Source organism: Pelophylax lessonae (genome assembly GCF_965119305.1).
Source record: "Pelophylax lessonae genome assembly, chromosome: 4".
Taxonomy (NCBI): Eukaryota; Metazoa; Chordata; class Amphibia; order Anura; family Ranidae; genus Pelophylax; species Pelophylax lessonae.
In genome coordinates this window covers 43,339,031-43,360,548 of record NC_138771.1, presented here as the reverse complement: position 1 = coordinate 43,360,548, position 21,518 = coordinate 43,339,031, and the positions used below count along the sequence as shown (strand labels likewise).

Genomic DNA, 21,518 nt, shown 5'->3' with positions numbered 1-21,518 from the left:
ACTGTGGAAGCAATATTGGAGTCTAAAAAATCAGAGCACCAGAAGATATTAAAGTTTACAAAAAGATTTTATTCCAAAATATAGAATTCGTTTTACAGCGAACGCATTTCAGGGACAAAATTTTGTCCCCTTCATCAGGACTTAACATTTACTGATATCTGCTGATATGGACTCAAATAAGTTTGCTTAAAGTGGTTGTAAACCCCCAGGTAGTGTTTATACCTATAGGTAAGCTTATGATAAGGCTTACCTATAGGTACTGTAAATATATCCTAAACTTGCACCGTTTAAAAGATATTTACATTAAATGCAACTGATGACGTCATCGGCACATGCGCTCTGAAGGAACGGCTGCCCGCGCCCGTGAACGGTTTCTCCCGTGCGCATGCGTGGGAGTGACGTCATCTTGGCTCTGGCCAATCAGATGACCGGATGATGTGAACCTGGAAGTAAGATGGCTGAACGTGTCAGCCATGTTAACGCTGAGCAGGTGGCACTGCGGAGGCTTCGTTCTAAGGTAGTTTAAAATGAGCTAGTATGCAATGCATACTAGCTCAATATTCCTTTGTCTTTCAGGTTTTTATTTTTTTTTAAATTAGGTTTACAACCTCTTTAAACTCTGTATTACAAGCGCTCGGCAGTAAAAAAAAAAAAAAAAAATACCTGGATAAAAGTTTCAACCCGCTGCTGTTTGCTGATGAGTGCTCATAATACAGAGTTTAAACAAAGGCTTTTGAGACCCCCTGATGAGGGGTGCAACATGTGGTCCCTGAAAAGCGCTTGCTTTAACACAAGCTATACAGTAAACCCCCGCTCCATCGCGGTTCAGTTTTTGCGGTCCCGGTACATTGCGTTTTTTTTTGTAATGTTATTTTACTATATAAATCATTAAAAATGAAATCTTTTTGTGTTTTCCATAGCTCTTGCTATGTCTCCCAGTATCTTTTATGTGTTTAAATGAGTTTCTATTGTTTTAAAAGTGTGTTTAAAGACCTTAAAATGCTTTTACACGTACAGTGACAGTAAAAAAAAACATGCCTACAATGCATTTTAATAGGGTTTTTCTATTTCGTGGATTTTCACTTTTCGCGGCTGGGTCCGGAACGTAACCCCCGCAATGGAGGGGGGTTTACTGTACTTGTAGAATAAAATCAATTTTTGGGCTCTAACATCTTAGTGTGATGCTCCAAATTTTAGACTCTATAATTAGGCAGTCCATAGACCGTGCAAATTTCTTTCCTGCAACCATGGGTTGCAGGAAAGAAATTCACATGATTCACCCATCAACACAGACAGGGCTGACAAGGGAATCCCTCCTGCCGAGAAATTGTGTTCTGCCGACGGGGCAGGCAAGGGAAGCCGTTACTGACGGGAGAAGACCGTGATTTTCACTAGTGGCTACAGCAGCCACTTGCGATAATCAGAAGCGAATCTGATCGATCTGATCGATTGATTGATCAACTTGGTACATTCAGCCTGCCCATTAAAGGTTTGAATGCCAGCCGAGATTCGAACCGTGTATGGTCGGCCTTACTTTTGAACTAAATTTCAGTGTCTGATTAAAGCTCAACTCCCCCCCCCCCCCCCCTTTCTCCAGCAAGTTCTACTCTCCAATCCTGGATGTTTGTTGCCTTTGTCTAAGCCCTTGCCCTGTTGCTCAAACAGAGGTGAGTTTCCAGGTATTGGGGAGCATGTGAGCACCCACATATGACAGTGCTTCATGTGGGAAGTTGTAGTGATGTCATTCACCCAGGTAAGCTACTACTCCTGAGCTTACCTACAGTGGGGAGGTAGAATGGCTGGGTGAGAATACCTTGTTGACACTTTGCTCTGAAGTAGAAAGGTCAGTGTCTCTTTGTGACAACAACAATCACTAAAGGAAGCAGTCTTGCTTTCTTTTGATGAATAGTGGGTAGACTACCACACACTACTGAATGCCGGATTACATTACATACAACTACATTTTTCAACATCTCTGGGAAATGTAGCACGCAAGACCAGTATACATTCTGTCAGTTTGACCCATCTAAGTATCAGAAATTGTTAGGCATTTGGACTTGGCTACATTTGCACATGTACAGAAAATGCACATGGGCAGTGTAAACCGGCTGCATATTTTTGGTGTCCTGGATTTCCTGGGGCTGTGTAAAGCCTACCATAAATATGAATAGGTGAAGGCGGCTGTAAGCATGTGGCTATTCGCTGCTTTTAGCATAAAGTAGCAGATGTGCACATATCCTGAACACAGGTAGGGTGCATTCAAAACGTAACACGCATTATCTACTTCATGCTTACAGCGGAGCATAGCTGCATACAGTCACCTTATTCATGCCCATGTGTGTCTGTATGCAAATTCGTGACATGCAGGGCACCAAAAATAAGCAACCTGTTAAAGCTGCTTGGGGCAAATGCTCCCATGTACATGATATCTAAAAATGAAATTGGGGACGTGTCTTTATGCAGGTTTTCAGTAGAGGCAATGATGAAACATCACTAATCAAATTACTACTCATGACACACAACTTACATTGATAAGTCTATAGTACAAAAAGCAATCTAACTTAAAAGACACAAAATGATTACCCTTTGTATATTGCAGTATTCTCTGTAAAAGCACTGGGTACTTTGTTATCCTTTGGGTAACCAGTAGTATGCATTCTGGGATCCCCAGGCGGCGGACTAATGTACTACTTCCCTTTTTCTAAAACAAAAACAGACTATTAGTTCTGTGCACAGTTTTGAAACCAGAAATATCTACCACATAAAGATTCAGTTATTTCCATTACCTTAATAAAGGCCTGAAACCTCTTCTCCTTGGACAGCAAATCCTTGAAATAATTCACCGCTTCATTGTGGTGGCCACAAAATTTACCATATGTTCTCTTCATGTGTTCAGCTTTTTCACCAGAGAACTGCAAAAAAAACAAATAAATATTGCATTTTCAGTAATAAAATATGGAATGTTTCCCATTGTTACAAAGAACTATAAAAACAAAGAGTAACAGTAAGAGCCCATTCACACTGATACGACTTGGACCGTGACTTGTCAGCCTGACAAGTCGCGGTCTGTCGCGCTCCCACTGTTCGGTACAGGAACCGTTCTAATAGGAGCGACACAAGTCGCTCCGACTTAGAAAAAGGGTCCTGTACTACTTCGAGGCGACCTGGAGTGACTTGCATAGACTTTCATTTTATGAAGTCCGTGCAAGTCGCGCCGAAGTCGCGGTGCACGCGACTTTACAGGTCACCCCCGAAGTCGTGCCGCTGCAGTGTGAACCGGCACTAAATGAGCTTTGCTTATTAACAATCAACTGGTAATTATGTAATTAGTGTTTATGGGGTGTTTACTGGATATTCCAACAAGACTTAAAAAGACTTGAAAAATGACTTGTCAAAGCTTATTTGAACAAGCTGAAGTAAGAAGTTGACTGGCTACCATGCACAGCTGCACCAGATGTTGCCTTCTCCAGTTTTGGAAAATCAACCCAATTTACGTATATAGTTACAGTAATTAAAACTTGCATGGAATCCCTTCTACATAGTATACCAAGAGCATCCTTCTCATCTGTCTTGGGGAGGGGGTTTGAGCAATGAAAAATAGAAAGAAAAAAGACATAACTCCACTGTTACTTGTAGGTGATATTTAAAGGATAAATAAGGGGAGGGCAAAAAGGAAGCGCCGCCTAAGTGTAGTATATAAGCAATTTATTTCCAGACATAGAGCCTGCTAGACTCTGAGGAGATAGCTGCCGCCATCCATAGTATATACTATGCCTATTAATGGACAATTTTATATGGACTTGATTTTTTCATTTAAATTGTTTATCTTAGAGAATCACCCCTGTGCCAGATATATTGTTATGTTTAAAGGAAAAGTTCACCTTTCTGAACATAATACCTATATTTAAGGTGTAACATGTTCAGCATCAGACCACTCCCCCCTCCATCTCCCCTTTGTGTGGCAGCGAGATGAGGGGATCTTCTCCCTGCACTCACTGCCACAATTCAAAGAGAGTGCGGCTTTGTTGACAGCCTTTGCGGCAGTCAGCTTGTAGTTCTTAATGATCTACCACAACGCTGTTAAGCACTGTGGTAGTTCTTTTATTCTTCCGGTCAGTGTAAATCTGCCTGCCTATACAGCGTACGGGCAGACGGCTTACACGAACAGTCTGCAGGAGACATGCATGGCATCAGTAATCTCCTGAACACAGGTACAATGCTTTCCAGGATCCTCCTAAAACAAAAAAATATTTTTTACCTGCAAAAAAAAAAAAAAAATGTGCATTTATTTGTTTTTGTTCAAATGTGAACTTTTCCTTTAATAAAGTGGTCCAGCTTTAATGATTTGTTTTCCAATCATTATTGGGGTCAAATGGCCATTCGTTTTTTTATTTTACTGCAGTAATGAGAAAAATTGAGGGAGCAGGATGGAAAAGATTTCTAGAATGTACAAAATTCAGTGTATGTTGTTTTCATTCGGTAAAGTCCATTCATTCCAACATGTGACAAGTGAACGAGATCTTTAACTACTAACAACATTCAAATGTGAATGTATAATATATATGTGAAGCGCTGTGTAAATACACGGTGATAAAGATCCAAACCAGAAAATGATTCTTTCACAATTTTCTGCAAAACCCCCAGTGAAACTACTGGTACCTGGCCAATTTTACAAGGGCAGTTTTCCTACTTTTCTATTGTTCCATCATTTGTGGGAATCTAGCAAATTGATGATGCTATATAAGTACCTATAATAAATAAAAACTAAGAAATTTTCCAGGAGTTTTTGGACGAATTTTGGTTCTAAATTCTATTAGCGTATACCCAGCTTAAAGTATAACTAAACGCAAAACTAGTTTTGGATAAAGGGGAGATGGATTAGAACGCTTGTCAATTTTTTATTGCTGTCTGTGCTCCCATTAAGGAGATTCATCCTCTATATTTGTCCTGTTTAATATTATCATTGAAGGTAAAAGTAAAAGAAAATCCCAAATTTTGGGTTGCCCCCAGTAAAGTAATAGAGCGGAAATCTGCTGATGGGGACACTAGCTCCAGGTAATCTGAGGGGTCCCCAAGAATATCATGCAAAATTTAATTTATTTCAGTAATTCAATTCAAAAAGTGAAACTTCTATTTTATATAGATGCATTACACACAGAGTGATATATTTCAAACATTTTTTTTCTCTTATTTTTGACTATGGCTTACAGCTAGTGAAACCCCAAAATTCTGTATCTCAGAAAATTTGAATCTTGCATAAGACCAATAAAAAAAAGTATTTTTAATGCAGAAATGTTGGCTTACTGAAAAGTATGTCCATGTACAGTATAGTATGCACTCAATACTTGGTCGGAGCTCCTTTTGCATGAATTACTGCATCAATGCGGTGTGGCATGGAGGCGATCAGCCTGTGGCACTGCTGAGGTGTTATGGAAGCCAAGGTTCCTTTGATAGCGGCCTTCAGCTCATCTGCATTGTTGGGTCTGAAGTCTCTCATCTTCCTCTTGACAACACCCCACATATTCCTTATGGGGTTTAGGTCAGGGGAGTTTGCTGGCCAATCAAGCAGTGATATCTTGATCATTAAACCAAGCATTGGTACTTCTGGCAGTGTAAGCAGGTGCCAAATGCTGCTGGAAATTGAAATCTGTATCTCCATAAAGCTGGTCAGCATGAAGTGCTCTGGAATTTCCTGGTAGAGGGCTGCACTGACTTTGGACTTGATAAAACACAGTGGACAAACACCAGCAGAAGACATGGCTCCCCAAATCATCACTGACTCTGGAAAATTTTGCATTTCATTTGGAAATCAAGGTCCCAGAGTTTAGAGCAGGGATCCTCCAACTACGGTCGTCCAGCTTTTGTGGAACTACACATCCCATGAGGCATTGTAAAACTGGAGGGCCATAGTTTGAACTTTGAAGACCCCTGGTCTAGAGGAAGATATGGAGAGGCACAGAATCCAAGTTACATGAGGTCCAGTGTGAAGTTTCCACAGCCAGTGCTGACCTCAACCTGATCGAGCACCTTTGGGATGAATTAGAGCGAAAACGGCGAGCCAGACCTTCTCCTCCACGTTAGTGCCTGACCTTACAAATGTGCTTCTGGAAGAATGATCAAACATTCCCATAGACACACTCCTAAACCTTGTGGACAGCCTTCCCAGAAGAGTTGAAGCTGTTATAGCTGCAAAGGGTGAGGTCAACCCAATATTGAACCCTACGGACTAAGACTGGGATGCCATTAAAGTTCATGTGTGTGTAAAGGCAGGTGTCCCAATGCTTTTGACACTATAGGTGTGTGTGTGAATATATATATATATATATATAAATTAGATCATCCTTACTACACGACAGATATTACCTGGTTCACCAGGATATCCCCAATCCTTCTGATGACATAGTTATTCTCTCTTTTTTCAGCCACAGACTCCTTTTTTCTGTCCAGAATCCGTTGGAAGAATTGGGTGTGAATGTTCAGCAAGTCATCTATGCATGGGAAGATCTTCTCTAGAACTTTCTGCTCAAACTGCAGCTCAGTCAGCATTCCCCGGTAGTAGACTTCACTCATAATCTTCAGAGTCCGGACATGATGCATTTCTGTCTGCATGAGCTCTGCGAAAAAGGACCAGGAAGATAAATCAAACTCGTATGTACACATTATAGCTGACCACTGAAAATAATTCATATGACTAACAACCAGTTCAATACAGACTGTAATTTGTTAAAAACAGTCAATGTTTACACAATCAAAGAAAATGTCATGGTATTTAGTTAGGGCCGTCTTTATGGCAGGGCAAAAGGGGCAGCTGCCCCGGGCCCAGTCATTGTTGTGGGTCCTAAAGCAGCTGCCCTTTGAGCCCGCACTGCCTGAGAATAGTTGATGAGTGGATTTGGGAGGGCCCAAGAAAATGTTTGCCCAGGGTCCAATCAATAATAAAGAGGGCCCTGTATTTAATGTATGACAAACTTGTGACTCCATGATAAGGTTAAAAAAATTAGAAAGGGTTGTTCCCCTTTGATTACTTAATCTTTCCCCTGAGACTGATGTTTCTTTATAGACCAACTAACATCCACCTTGTTTTAAGGTAAATGGTTTTGAAATGGTGGTGCTCTAACTCAGTGTTTCTCAACCTTTTTTCAGTTAAGGCACCCTTTAAATTTATAGACAATCTCAAGGAACCCTTTAAAATTATGGACAGTCTCGGCACCTCATTCTAAAATATAAAAATCTATTCTAATAGTTTTACATAACACAGCAACATCCACACATGTAGACACTCAACGTTAGAGCTGATTTATTCTTCGAAAGCAAGTACACTTTTGCATACGGATACTGACTAATATTCCTATGTTTCTCTTCTCCCTTAATTTCGCTCTATCAGTCTAATGTGACCCCAGTTCTGAGGGAGAAGAGCAGTGGAGAGTCAAACAAGGATGCTGTGGAGGCAACAGACACCCTCCTTATTAACTGATGACATCATTCATTGTTAGGATGCCGGTGTCTAGAAAGTCATATTGCTGCATAAAGAAAACCCGTGACTTTGTGTAACTAAAAGGCAGGCTTGATCCACCTACTGGTTTGTATACAATTTTTGATCAATTTTTAGGTATTTTTCCAAGGCACCCCTGAAGAAAACTCATGGCACCCTGGTTGAAAAAGGCTGCTTTAACTGGTCCTGCTCCTTTCCTTCCCTTACCACCAAGCCCTTTTTCCACTGTCTCCTTTCACTTTTTTTGCTCTCTCTTACTTGCTCGTTTATTGGATGGTCTTAGAGTCAGTTCACACTGGGGCGACACGACTCTGTACTACTCGGGGGTGACTTGTGCATTACCATGCACCACGACTTCGGAGCGACTTGCAGGGACTTCACATAATGGAAGTCTATGCAAGTCGCCCGAAGTAGTACAGGACCCTTTTTCCAAGTCGGAGCGACTTGTGTCGCTCCTATTAGAACGGGTCCTGTAGCTGTCAATGGACCGCGAGGGAGTGCAACTTGTCAGGCTGACAAGTCACGCTAGTGTGAACCGACTCTTACTCTCCTCTCTTAAGTGATTGTAAACAATCACCTTGTAAAACAATCAATTCAGTTTAACATCGAAATGAAAGGCAAAACATGTTTGTATAGATATAAAATAAGTCATTATATATATTTTTTCCCCTTTTTTATATGTGATCACATTCCCTCTATTCTCAGCTGCATAAAAGCTGGGGGGAGGAGGAAAAGCAGCAGCACACTGAGCTTCACAGTGAATAGCTGTGCAGTGGGGGTGTGATACGACAAGTATGATCATAGGAGGAGAGCACCCTGAGTTCCCAGCATAGCTAGAGAACTGACCACAGTGTGCTCTTCTGCTTAGTGTGGTCAGTTTTTATTAGGGAAGCAGAGGGACTGGCAGGAACACCGGGGATTTCACACAAAGGAAGCAATACAAAGAGAACAGGAGACTTTTTCATACAAGTACATGGCACAGCAGGCACATATCAGGAATATGAAGTGTTGGGGTAACAAACTCTTAGATGGCCATAGCATGTAAAATCAGACAGGCTGGTTGTACCAAAGTTGATCAATCTTGGGTATAATCAGCCTGCCCGTACATGGTTTCAATCTCGGCCAGTTCAGCCGGAACTGCCTATTGTTGCTGGGTGAACTTGAAAAATGAGGCCATGCCTCCGAAATGCGTTGTCATGGCAAACATTGACCCACCCCACCCCTTGGCAGCTGTCAGTCAGTTGAGGTGCAAAACACGGTGCCCTTTGCTCAGTGGCTACAAATATTCTGCCTTCTCGCTGCAGTCAGCGGTGTGTCAGCATACTAGCGTGGCTGCCCCAGGTGGATCACTAACCACGGACTCTTCACTGATCGTCTGAGAGACAGAATCCAGTGACAAGGAGGTTTGAAGCGGCGGTGTATTATCAGATGTGCCGGTCACAAGTACTAAATCTGGGAGTACAACGCTGTTTGTTTTTACCATTGTAATAAAAGATATTGCACCAGAGCCGGCATGGTTTCTTTCTTTGTTGTTTTTCCACACCCACCCCAGAGGAGCACTCATTGAGTGGCCCAACTCGGTTCTCTTTACACTGATGCTGGGTTCAACTACTCCATGCCGTTCCTGAGTACTAAAGTTTAGTTCTTACCGTAGATCACGTCCTGCCGTTTCACCACTTCTTTCTTTAGCGGTTTAAGAAACTTGCTGTCCACTGTCTGACTCCAGGATTCTGCTTCCAGCTGCTTGGAATCTGCCTCAAACTCCCCCATGAGCTGTCCTTCATTCATGTCTGTGCCTGTCCATGGAGTAAAGAGATATTATTACAGATGGCATATCCAACTAAAACACATGAGTTTCAAAATATGTCCAGATTAAAAAAACAATCATAAAAACCTAAATGAAGGTACCATTCTGAATGTTACAGCTTACAGAAAATATAATATGCATAAATAATGTACTAAAACAAAGTAAAATATGGTTTGGTATATATAGTCAGACTTTTAGTGAATTTCAGCATATTGTAATCTTGTCAAAAAACTTTAAGAGTCGGTTCACACTATGGCGACACGACTCTGTACTACTTCGGGGGCGACTTGTGAAGTCGCGTGCACCGCGACTTCGGCGCGACTTGCACGGACTTCATATAATGAATGCCTATGCAAGTCGCTCCAAGGTCGCCCCGAAGTAGTACAGGACCCTTTTTCTAAGTCGGAGCGACTTGTGTCGCTCCTATTAGAAAGGGTCCTGTAACAGTCAATGGACCGCGACTTGTCAGGCTGACAAGTCGCCTGACAAGTCGCGGCAGTGTGAATCGAGTCTGAATAGGATGTTCACTGGAAAAATATAAATAAAAGTTAGCAGCTACAAATCCTGTAGCTGCTGACTTTTAATTAAAGAACCCTTACCTGACTGGGGATCCAGAACCATCCGCTCACCCTGGCTAGTACCTCACTAGCCTTCGGGTTCCCGGCTTGGGCCACTTAACTGTGGGCAGCTGGTTATGCAGTTTTCAGCATCACAGCCAGCTGCCCACTGTGCATGAGCGGGCCACGCTGCGCATTGTGAATGGTCCCACAGTCTTCTAGGACCTGTGGTGAGTCCCAGAAGACTGCAGGAAGGGGAGGAGGGACAAAGTAGAACTTCCACTCAAACTGCCTAGGCGATCTGAGCGGAAGTGGGTATCAGTAAATGCCCCCCATGTAATGCCCCCCCACCCCCAAATAAATTACATGGCAAATGTGGCAGGGGAGGAGGACTTAAAGCGGAATGTCCCCTTTCGGATTGAATTCCGCTTTAAGCTGGCCATATATGTTTTAATGGTCCAGTGGACTGAATTAAAAAAACTGAACCGATCCACCCCATCTACATAGTCGGGGTGGATAGAGGACTCCTCCCCCCACTGTGTCATGGTATTCTGACAGCAGGACATCCCTGCAGTTGGAATACACTGATGAGCTCTGTCGCCAATTGGCTGCATACGCTGATGGAAGCAAAATATTCCAACAAGCTGGTTAACGAGAGATCAAATTGACAGATATGAACGGGAATGGCCATAGATGGATCGAAGATCGGTCGGCTCCTTCGATCCATGTATGGCCAGCTTTGATCACACATATTTACAAGTTATTGGGTGGAGGAATAGTATTATCTCCTCCTAGCTCTTGGCGGTCTACGAACTAAGTCCCTAACATAAGCAGTGCAAATTAATTCAATCACCCTCTTGTTGAAACTTATCCTAAGCTATGTGTCAATTTTTTTTCTTGTGGAAATTGCTTTAAAGTAGAAGTAAAGGCAAAACTTTTTTTTAAATTTTTAGTACAGGAAGGTTATAACCCGTGTTAGTTTCTTATTTTTTTTGCCATCTGTGTCCCATTGAGGAGATTTATCTTCACTTCCTGTCCCATAACCAAAACAGGAAGTGCACCAGACATAGTGTCCCCATTGGAAAATGTCCCCTCTATTACTTCTCTGGGGACAACCCAAAATGTGGTATTTTCTTTTACTTTCAATGAGAACAGTAAACAGGACAAATAGAGAGGCTGAATCTCCCCAACAGGGGCACATATACTAGAAGTTTAATATAGAAGTTTATGGTGAACAGAAACAGTACATTGTACATGGGGGGGTCTTACCTTCATCGACAAGGGACTCTGTAGATTCATTGACCCTGCTGATTTTGTGCAAAGAATCCGTTGACTGTGACAGAACTTTCCAGTTGCCCCAAATGTTTTCATCACATCCAACCCTAAATAAAAAGGTCCCAGAACAAAATTACTACAGAGCTAATGGAAACATTGGAAGAATTTCCTAGGTAAGCACTTAAAATGCCATGTGTGTACAGTTTATGGATTGACCACTGTTTAACCATTTTAATGCATCCAAAGTCAGAACAAAAGGATCAGGGGAATGGATTAACTGAGAAGCAAGGATTCACCACAAGCCTAGTGCAATAAGTAGCTAAATATTAACCCCATTCATGCCTAAGGGTAAAACAAGTTTAAATGCCTAAGCACAATTTTGCAACTTTGAAATGTGTTAGCAAAACTGTACATATAACTACTTTGTGCATCCAGGCAGATTATCCCTTGATTTTTTTTTTTCAGGACAAAGTGGACTTTCATTTGACGGTAAATAGTAATGGATATCTCCTAATTTATTTTTTATTATCAAAGGAAAACTGGCCCAAAATAGTAAAATAAAAATATATATTTTTTTAGTTTAGCTATATACTGTATTTTTGGACTATAAGGCACACTGAAAATCCTAAAACTTGATCAAAAACTGGCAGTGCGCCTTATAATCCTGAAAATTTACCGTTAACTGGATGGTTTGACCAAAGGGGTGCAACCACTGGACATAAGTGTCAATCGTTCCTTCAAAGCGAAACTGCGAATCATGTGGGAAAACTGGATTATGGAAGGAGAGCACTCCTTCACGAAGACCGGGAGGCAACGCCGCGCCAGTTATGCCACTGTGTGCCAGTGGATAGTGGAAGCCTGCCATAAAGTATCCACCAGAACTGTCATCCGAGGGATCGCGATGAGCACCTGCCAGTAAACCTCGCGCGGATCAACATTCCAAAAAAAAGTGCGCCTTATATATGAAAATAGTTTGAAAATTTACCGTTCACTGATACTGCGCCTTATAATCCGGTGCGCCTTCTAGTCGTGAAAATATGGTAGTTCTTGCTACTACCATAACCTTCCACCAAATAAAAAAACAAATAAAATTCTCCTGTTCCTCCTCCTGATCACATTAATACCACATGTGGGTATGCTAATTGTTGTTTGTACCCGTAGTAAACCCAAAAAACAATAGCGCGCATTTTGCTTTTTTTTTTTTATCCTACCTAAAATTTATAACACTAAAGCCCCGTACACACGTACCGATGGTCGGCTTACAAATGTTCCTCTTTTCTCCCCGGGATGTCGGTGTCTGCTGAAAAGTGCAAAGACAGCACAAGGACAGCACAAGAATTTTGTCCGCCGACTGCAGAAGTGATGTCATGTAATGGTTAACTTTCCCTGTGTTTTCTATTTTCTGAGCATGCCCAGTCTTGCAAATCTGCGGTCTGTCGGCCGAATTGTGTACTGACAGGCGAACAATCGTCCGTTCTGGTGTCGGCATACAAATATTTTCATGTTTGCACGAAAGACTTTTGTCCGCGGATTGTGCGCAGACATCTGTCGGAGGCACCATACTAACACGCGTACAATCGGCAGATCCTTCGTCCACCGACGTTTGTATGCCGACGATCGGTACGTGTGTACGGGCCTTTACACTTTGCTGAAACAGATTCTAATTAAAAAAATCCGGTTAAAAAAAAAAAAATACTGACCCTGACCTTTTACCCAAACACAAACCCTGGAACTAGTCTAGATCAAACCTTGATCTAGTTTTTTTTTGCATTTTTTTTTTATTTATTTTTTTTACCCACACTTATCTGCAAGGGGAGAGAGATGCAATGCCTCTCTGTCCTCCATTTACACAGAAAAAACATGGGGGCGGTTTCACAGTGACTGATCACTGTGATAACAAATCAGAGGCTATCGCAGTGTTCAGGGGCCCCGGAATCGGGAGTTCTGGGCCCGGATTGTTAGTACGGAGCAAAGAGCTCTCCGTGAGGCCCCGGTCTCTGTGATGGGATCGCATTGTGCGCAGCGCTCCTAACACAAAGGGAGATATGCAAATATGAGGCTCCACCGAAAAAAAGTGCAGTCCAGTGAGGCCGCATATTTGTGTTAGGTCAGCATGAAGGGGTTATTGTGGTTGCAAACATCTTACATGAAATATGAACAAAGTATATCCCTCTAGTGTGTACTTGTCTCAATCCAAAGCACTTTCTGCTGCCTTATTCCTCTGGTATCAGAATTAGTCACTTCTGACAAGTTTCCTGACACCAAGAGGTAAAGGGGGGGGGGGGGGGGAGCTCCAGAAAACACCCTGCTGTGGAAAGGGAAAGGCTCTGCTGCTTCCTCTTCCCTCCAACCAGCTCCCACTAAGCTTTGCAGTCCCTTGCTTTTTGAAAGCTCAGAGACGCTGCATAAATTCTACACTTTGAATGTCTGTGGAGTACAGATGACTGCCAATAAACCGGTACAACTTATGTAGGGGGATTTGTTTCATCTCTGTGTATCACCTGAGGCTAGTCACTTCAGTGGGTATATGTAAGGATAATTACATGTATGTAAGGATAATTCCACACATGGCATATTTTTACATCAGACCCGCTTGGACCAATGAAACTATGTATATACTATTCCTGGTCAATGTCCCTGGAAGCTACTCCAGTGATCTGTGCTTTCTTCCAGGTTCTCCGGGTTCTGTGCTAAGTGGCTGGCCTGATGTATTCTGAACACAGGTAGTCAGCCACTCAGCACGGTTCCCATTCGGAGAATGATTTGCATCTTCTGATTAATTGCAAAGCGTTCACTGGTTGGACGAGGTGGAGAGCATGACGTCACTGCCCTGATTATCCAATTCATTCAGAAAATGCTGAGCAGCGGACCTCCTGATTTCAGGATACGCTGGAAGCAAGTGGAGATCAGCAGAGTAGCAGTGTCTGCTTCAGCGATTCCAGCTTCTAGGGACATTGGCCAGGCATGGTATTATACATAGTTACCTGGTCCAAGCTGGAACAATATAACAATTTATAAAACATACCATGCCTGTAATTTATCTTAAGTATAAAAATCACCACTAGAACATTTAGATGTGAAGCTTTTAGGTTGGTAGGTGTTATGTGTAAGACTATCTATTGCCTAGCACACTTCCCGTACCAGCAACACTGTGCAGATTGCCACAATGTTGACTAATCCCTTATCACATGTATGGGGCCAACTACTTCAATCAAACAATACAGTGTGACCTAGGTACCAGATGCATGTGGACAACATATTCAGAGCGTGCCATGTTTTTAAGCTATATTTCTAGCGAATGGCACTATGGAAGCTAAAGTTACTTACAAATTAAATTATCTCTCCCAAAACTTTACACCTGCCTTTTTGGAATTCTAGTTTAAAGTGGTTTTAAGCCTTTACATATACCAAGTGAAGTGACTGGCCTTGGGTGATACACAGAGATGAAAAAATCCTCCTACATAGGTTGTACCTGTTTATCTGTTGTTATCTCTTCCACACAGCCTCCTAAAACACATAGATCAAAGGGTATTTCTGTGCCGTCAGGGGGCAGAGAGCTAAAGTTACACTTTGCAGAGCTCAGTGAGGAGAGCTCTGACAGCTGGTTGGAAGGAAGGGACATACCTCCCTTCATACAGCACACAGAGCTAAGGCTGTCAATCAGCTGGAGGTCCCTCCCCGATCACCATCTCTTGGTGTCAGGAAAAATGGTCAGAAGTGATTCATGCTGATAACAGAGGACAGAAATGACACTTCATTCTCTGGACTGAGACAAGTACACACTATACAGGCATATGCTTGTGACGGTACTCACTGTCACTGGGAGTGAAAGACAGATACTTAATGGTTTGGATTGATTCAAATGGGGTCTGTGTTTACACCTATGCTAATGTGTATTGAACTTCAATGTCAGAGACAGGCTGTCCCTATTGTTTGTGTATTGAGATGTGATGCGGATTCTGTTAAGCTGTCTGTTCCATTGTTAAATGTTAATGAACTCATATTGTACTGTCCAGATTGCAAGATAATTAGTTCGGTTAATTATATTTCTGTATACAATTTCATCTGCATATGATAATGTAATCAGGCAGCGGCTTACCTGTGTGTGGTAACCTGATCAGGAGGGGGATGTGCTCATGTGTGTATAAATTGAGTGTGAAACTGTTTAATAGAGGAGAAAATTCCAGTACAAGCTAAGTTGTCGGCTAGCTTTGTATAGGGGTGGCTGGAAAAATCTGATATCTATGTTCACGACATGGAGGAAGCCGTATACTGACGGAAGTCCAAAAGTACAGTGTGGGTCGCGGTTCCGTTACAATACTTTATTCATATTTCATGTCTGAGGTTTACAACCACTTTCAATATATTTGTATAAATATATAGGTTACACACTGCAGTTTTTAACACCCTAAAATAAATCTAGCTCCACAGCAGCTACAATGGTCTATGCTGACATACATACCCTGCAATATTCTGTGTGGAGATACTCTTAGATATGGAGATTGTCGTCTGCGGCCTTCTGTTTGCAAAGCTGAGAGATGAGAAGGTAGCTTCATCTGGCGCAATGACTGCTGAGCGAGGCCTTTCCTTCGGCTGGGAACCTGAAAAAATATGCACACCATGAATGAACAGAACAATCACATGGCAAGACAAATACATTTTCTGCATAGCAAAAAAAGATTACTAGTAATTACTAGTACATTAAAAATCATATTTGCAGGATGTATTCGTTCACTACCACCACTGTAATTAAATAAGTCCTGTTTGTGCTCACTTCTATACTTTTGAGTTCAATCCAGACATTAGATGGACTGGCATCACAGATCTCAGTGAATAATTTGATATAAATAACTTAATATATTCTGCTTGTTATATTAAAGTTCTTTGATAGGGATCTAAAGAACTCAATTGAAGTAGATCAAGCTTTTACATCATGTTTATAGGAGACACAATGTCTCTCTCTCTTGCAGCTATGAGATTTCTATCACATTCTAAGTTTGGACAAGGGAAGGTCATCAAATCAAAAAGTATAAAAGTTCCCAAGCATCTCACATAGGAGATAGGTAAAAGGTATATGACCTTACAGACTGGCACAGAGTATAGGGACATCTACTAACAATGTAATTTTATGAAATGAGCAGATTTAAAGAGATAAAGGGATTTTTTCCCATTTTGCGGTTTATGGACATGCCTGAGTAATGATACAAACAACTTGGCAGCTGTTGTACATCACTCAAATTCATGCAAATGCTTGATTTACTCCTATTACTTCCCACTATGGATGAGTTCAGGTGTGTTTGGACATGAGTTCAAACCCACCTGAGTTATCCCGCCAGGAAGCCGACAGCCAATAACAGGCAGCGGAGGCATTCCTCGTCCTACAGCTACATATGCAAATTGCGTGCATCAGTGTGGCGCGGGGCAGGGAATACACATTATTTGCTATTTGAGCACCAGTGAGGTGTGGAGGGAGTAAAAAGCACTGTGGATCACAAGTGGTTGAAGGAGGTTGTATTTCAGCTTGCATGGACTTTACTTTGGATTGCACTGATTTGATTGCACTTTTCTTTTTGAACTGGAATTGCATGCAAGGGGAATGTTTATATGATCATTTTGGATTTATGTGACATTTTATATATATATTTTTTATCACCCATCAATTGTCATTTTTGAAACATTTTCTTGTCTATTGAGCACTATATCGCGGCACAATTCGAATATTTTTAACCTTCGCTGGCCATGATTGGCTGTCGAATTTGACACCTTAGCAGGATAGCTTAGATGGGTTCAGACTAATGTCCCAACACGCCTGAGCTCATCACTTCTTCCCACAATAGATATGTAGCTTAAGGGCCCATTTACACTAGGGAACTGCATGTGAATGGCACAGGATCGCGCAGCATGCTTCTGTGCGATTCACGTGCAGTTCTGTGCAATGCGATTTCAGTCCATTCATTTTTAACAGGCTGAAATCGCAAAAAACACCTAAATTAGTGCATGCACTACTTTTGGAAACGCACTGCAGCAAACACAGCGTCGCAAGGGCAGTGCATTTGGAATGTGATGCAGGAAACCGATGCAGAAAGTGGAAGGGGAGAACAAACACTCAACCTGTCCTGTTAATTCAGTATTAGAATGCCTTGTATCTGCTATGTTTGGAGCTTCTAAATAATATAGGGACACACAAATGAGTCTTTAAGGATAAGTTCACTTTAAAAAAAAAAAATAAAATAATAATACATGCACATCTTTTTGCAGGTAAAAAAATGTGCATTTTCTTTTGTTGGGAACCTGGAAAGCATTGCACCCACAATCAGCAGATCGTGGGTGCGATGCAGGGCTCTTGCAGACTCTTTGTGTAAGCTGTTTGGCTGTACATCGCATGGCCAAACAGTTATACACTAACAGGAAGCTCAGTGCTCAAAAATGCCATGGTAGTTCATTGAGAACTACAAGCCGACAGCCACAAAGGCTGCCGAACCTTGTCGTTTTCTACTCACAGAACTCTGAACGAGTGACATGGCCAGGCGTATTCTTTGCAGAGAAGGACAGCGAGGCGGGGAAGAAGATTGCCTAGCATCTGTCACAATGGGGAGCCGGGGAGGTTTGGGGGGCCGGTGGATTTGTACCATGTTACACCCTGAATATGGGTGTAACATGTTACAAAAGTGATCTTATCCTTTAATAGACAATTTCTAATTATTGCCCTGTATTCAAACAACTCATCAAACACAAAAACACTACTCACCTTTATTCCTCATTATGACCACAGGTAACGAGGAGGTATCATTTGGTTGCAGAACTTTTTGTTGCTGAAAGACATTTATTATGCATTACTGTTCAGCTGTAGTAATAAAGCAGTTTAATAAAAACAAATGGAACGGCATTATCCACCTTTTAACCAGCAGAACCAATGCACACGGTTGTTTTATTACCTGGTAGTAATTAGCAATGACTACACTTAATCCAGCCATGGATGGGAGGGGAGCCATCCCAGCCAGAACACAAGGTGATTATTGCTTGCAGCAAAAGCCGCTGCCAATAAAATCGCAAGAAAAATCCGACAGGCTGGTTGTAACAAAGTTGATCGATCAATAAAATCAGCCTGCCCCATGTACTTCAGTTGCTTTGTTACCACTGTTTTCATATGTTTATGTATGTTTGTTCAATTTCTTTGAAAAAACCCAAATAAAAAGATTTTCAAAAAAAAAAAAATCCGCCTGCCCCATACATGGTTTAAATCTCGGCCGGTTAGGCAGGACCAGATTCTAACGGTCTTTGGCCAGCTTCAGGTGAATAGATGAGAATGAGCCTATTGCCTGCATATAAGGGTCACCATTACCTTTCCAATCCTCCCAATGCATTAGCTGGTAACTAATCTGGATGCCACAACTTATTTATTTTATGTATTACAAGTACAGCATTTATATAGCGCCGCTAATTTATGCAGACCTTTACATATACTGTATACTGTACATTTACATCAGTCTCTGCCCTCAAGCACTTGTGAGTGTGAGTTACAATCTAAGATCCCCAATTCACATTTATATATACACAAACTAGGGCAAATTCAGACAGGAGCAAATTAACCTACCAGCATGTCTTAAGAGTGTGGGAGGAAACCAGAGTTTCCGGAAGAAACCACAAGAGCACAGGTGGTTCCATAGCTGGAATTCGAGCCCTAGTGCTGCTAAACGGAAGTGCTAACAACTTATCTAGTGTGCTGCCCACATATTAATATTTATTATATGAAAATTGCAAGGGGAAAGCACCTGTAAACAGATTTAGCAAAATGTTTTCCCAATTGCATTGGTAGCAGCACTGTATTCTTTCCATAGTCAGGAGGAGGTTTTGGAGACCGTAACACAACACGTGAGTACAGGAGGTACAGGGGTGTGACTGATCACACCTGTCTAAATACCTATGTAAACATTGCCACAGGGCTATAGGATTCTCACAGCCCAGACACTACATCATTGAACGCTTCTACTTTGTACATTCTTTTGTGATGGTGAGGATTAGTTCAAAGAGAAAGATGTTTCTTAAAAGTGTCATACAGAACAGTACTATATCAAAATTCAAATATGCCTAATTCCTGTGAATCCATTTAAAATATTTTAAAAACAAAAACTTTTTTATGTAGTTTGGACAGACCAGGAACACGATAAATCCTGCTTAAGAAAGCCAGCATGCCAGCTTTTAGTTGAAGACCCTACTGGAGCTCCATACCAGACCAATTCATTTTTTGAGGGCACATTGGACCCTCTTGTCAAAGTGACATACAGATCAACATACAGTATATTTTGTATGTTAGTTGTTCTGTAGGTCACCTTGACAAAGGGGATTGCTGTGCCCCCCAAATGTTACGTTGGCCTTGTATGGAACTCCAATAATGTCTAACTGGAATCTGGTGTGCTGACTTGTTTACATTGGATCTTGTATTATGTCAGCATTTGCCAAACACCCCTTTATGCATAGGCAACATATTGGTTACATTTAGGTTTGTATTGCTGTCAGTGTTTCAGCAGGGTAAGTTCACCCTACTGGTCCTAGTGACTGGCGTCTCCTGACCAGAAAGTAATAGAAAACCCAATTATTTTACTGATGTCACCACCAGACCTGGAGGTGAGGAAAAATGTTCCCATAGGGACATCTGTTCCAGTGACAGCATCAGGCAAACCTAGGTTGGATGTTACAAAAAAGAGTAAGTAAATGATAAGTGGGACATGAAAACTAGAAGGAAACTTACTTTCATTTTGACTTTTGCACAGGGAGTGAAGCTCTCTCTGCAGCCTTTATGTACAACAGAGTTACAATCTGAAAAAAGAAAACAAATAATGAATAGGTTATATACACACAAAGTTTCATAAAAAAAAGCTTTTGACAAGAGGGTGTATCACATCACAAGACTCTGCATCAGGGGTGTCCAACCTTTTGACCTTCCTGGACCACATTAAAAGAAGAGGAATTGTCTTGTGCCACACATAAAATACAAGAACAAATCGGGCAGATCACAAGTTAACGATCATTGATATAGATAAATTGCCTGCCTAATAAAACTTATTTTTTTGTAATATTTTTATTAAGTAAAAGAGGGCAACATAAAACGAGTGCAATATGTGACACGGTTGTTGATTAACAAACACTTTAATATCTTCTTGGATGGACAAAGCAGCAATTCTCAATTAATTCTTAAGAATTCCGGCCTCAAAAACAACTTTGGGCCATCCGCTTGCTCTGTGTCACCTGTAAAAGAAATGGATAGTCCTGATTTTTTTGTTTACTTACATTGTTATTGAAGAAAATATACTTACCTTTCTTCCACTTCCTCCCTCTGAGGCCACGGTCCGCGCCGTCACTTCCTGCTTGCATTGATTCCTGGGACCCGAACGTCATCGCTCCCAGGAATCAATGCGCCTTCACCGGCCCCGCTCTTCAGTTCTGGGGCAGGCGCATCATTCCCTGGTAAAAAGCTTCTGGGCATGCCCCAGAAGTGATGAGCGGGGCCGGTGCAGTGCATTGTGGGACCGAAGAGGACACGGAAGAGGATGCATAAGAGGACGCGCTGGCTTCAGCTGCCCACATCTGAGATGGCAGCGCTGGAGAAGAAATTTTAAAGGTAAGTATTTCTTCTAAAAGGTAATTGCGACCTGGGACAGTTCAGAGGCTATCCATTGTGAAATGCACTAGCCCTGACTGTCCCGGGGGGTATTTTTAGTGAAAAATAGTTTCCGAGGCCGGAACTCCTTTTAAGGTGCTCCTCAGATATTTTGGTTCTAATTTTGCCCTTCATGTGCTTCATCCTGTAGAAATTTTCTTCAGCCACATGTGTTTGCGAAGTGTAAGCACATTTTTACAAAAAATGATCCCCTGCTCTACAGCATTCTTATTTTGTTTAGCATTGCATTCTGCACTGGTATGTGCACCTGGTTGGCCATTTTGACTTGATGCCTTGGATTTTTAACAATGTGCCACCAACATAACCCCAAAAATGTTTGACAATGGGCTTTTACTACACAATCCTATCAAAGAACTCTTCCACAAAATCTTAAATCTTTCCTGTCTTTCCATGAGTTATTGGATAAAGTAATAATATTTATTATTTTATGAAGACCAACAAGTCAGAATCTTTTCCAAAAATGGCAACCAAATCCCACAACTAAAGATATTTTTGTTGTATGAATTAACATGCTACTAAGAGAAGTGTCAATCTAAGTCATTACTAAAATAAGCATTACAAATTCCGCATGAGGCAAATATGGAATATATTTAGTTCCGTGCCACCTTTGTATCATATTTATGATGGGAAAATGTACAGATCCATATAATGCTTTGAATAGGAGCTTACAGAACCTCCTTTGTTGATGTAAGGTTTCACCTTGTCAAA

The 21,518-nt window shown here is 41.5% G+C and overlaps 1 protein-coding gene across 5 annotated transcripts in view; it reads right to left on the bottom strand.

Moving 5' to 3' along the window:
* Positions 1-21,518, bottom strand: part of AKAP13 (A-kinase anchoring protein 13) — a 526,300-nt gene that overhangs the window by 39,730 nt on the left and 465,052 nt on the right. For all 5 annotated transcript variants that reach the window (XM_082254313.1, XM_082254314.1, XM_082254315.1 and 2 more), the window contains 8 exons: positions 19,881-19,948; positions 17,880-17,943; positions 15,594-15,732; positions 11,126-11,238; positions 9,142-9,288; positions 6,364-6,614; positions 2,787-2,912; positions 2,584-2,701 (listed from right to left, as the gene is read on the bottom strand). In XM_082254313.1, coding sequence (XP_082110439.1) covers positions 2,584-2,701; positions 2,787-2,912; positions 6,364-6,614; positions 9,142-9,288; positions 11,126-11,238; positions 15,594-15,732; positions 17,880-17,943; positions 19,881-19,948 — 1,026 coding nt within the window. The remainder of the gene's footprint in view (positions 1-2,583; positions 2,702-2,786; positions 2,913-6,363; positions 6,615-9,141; positions 9,289-11,125; positions 11,239-15,593; positions 15,733-17,879; positions 17,944-19,880; positions 19,949-21,518) is intronic.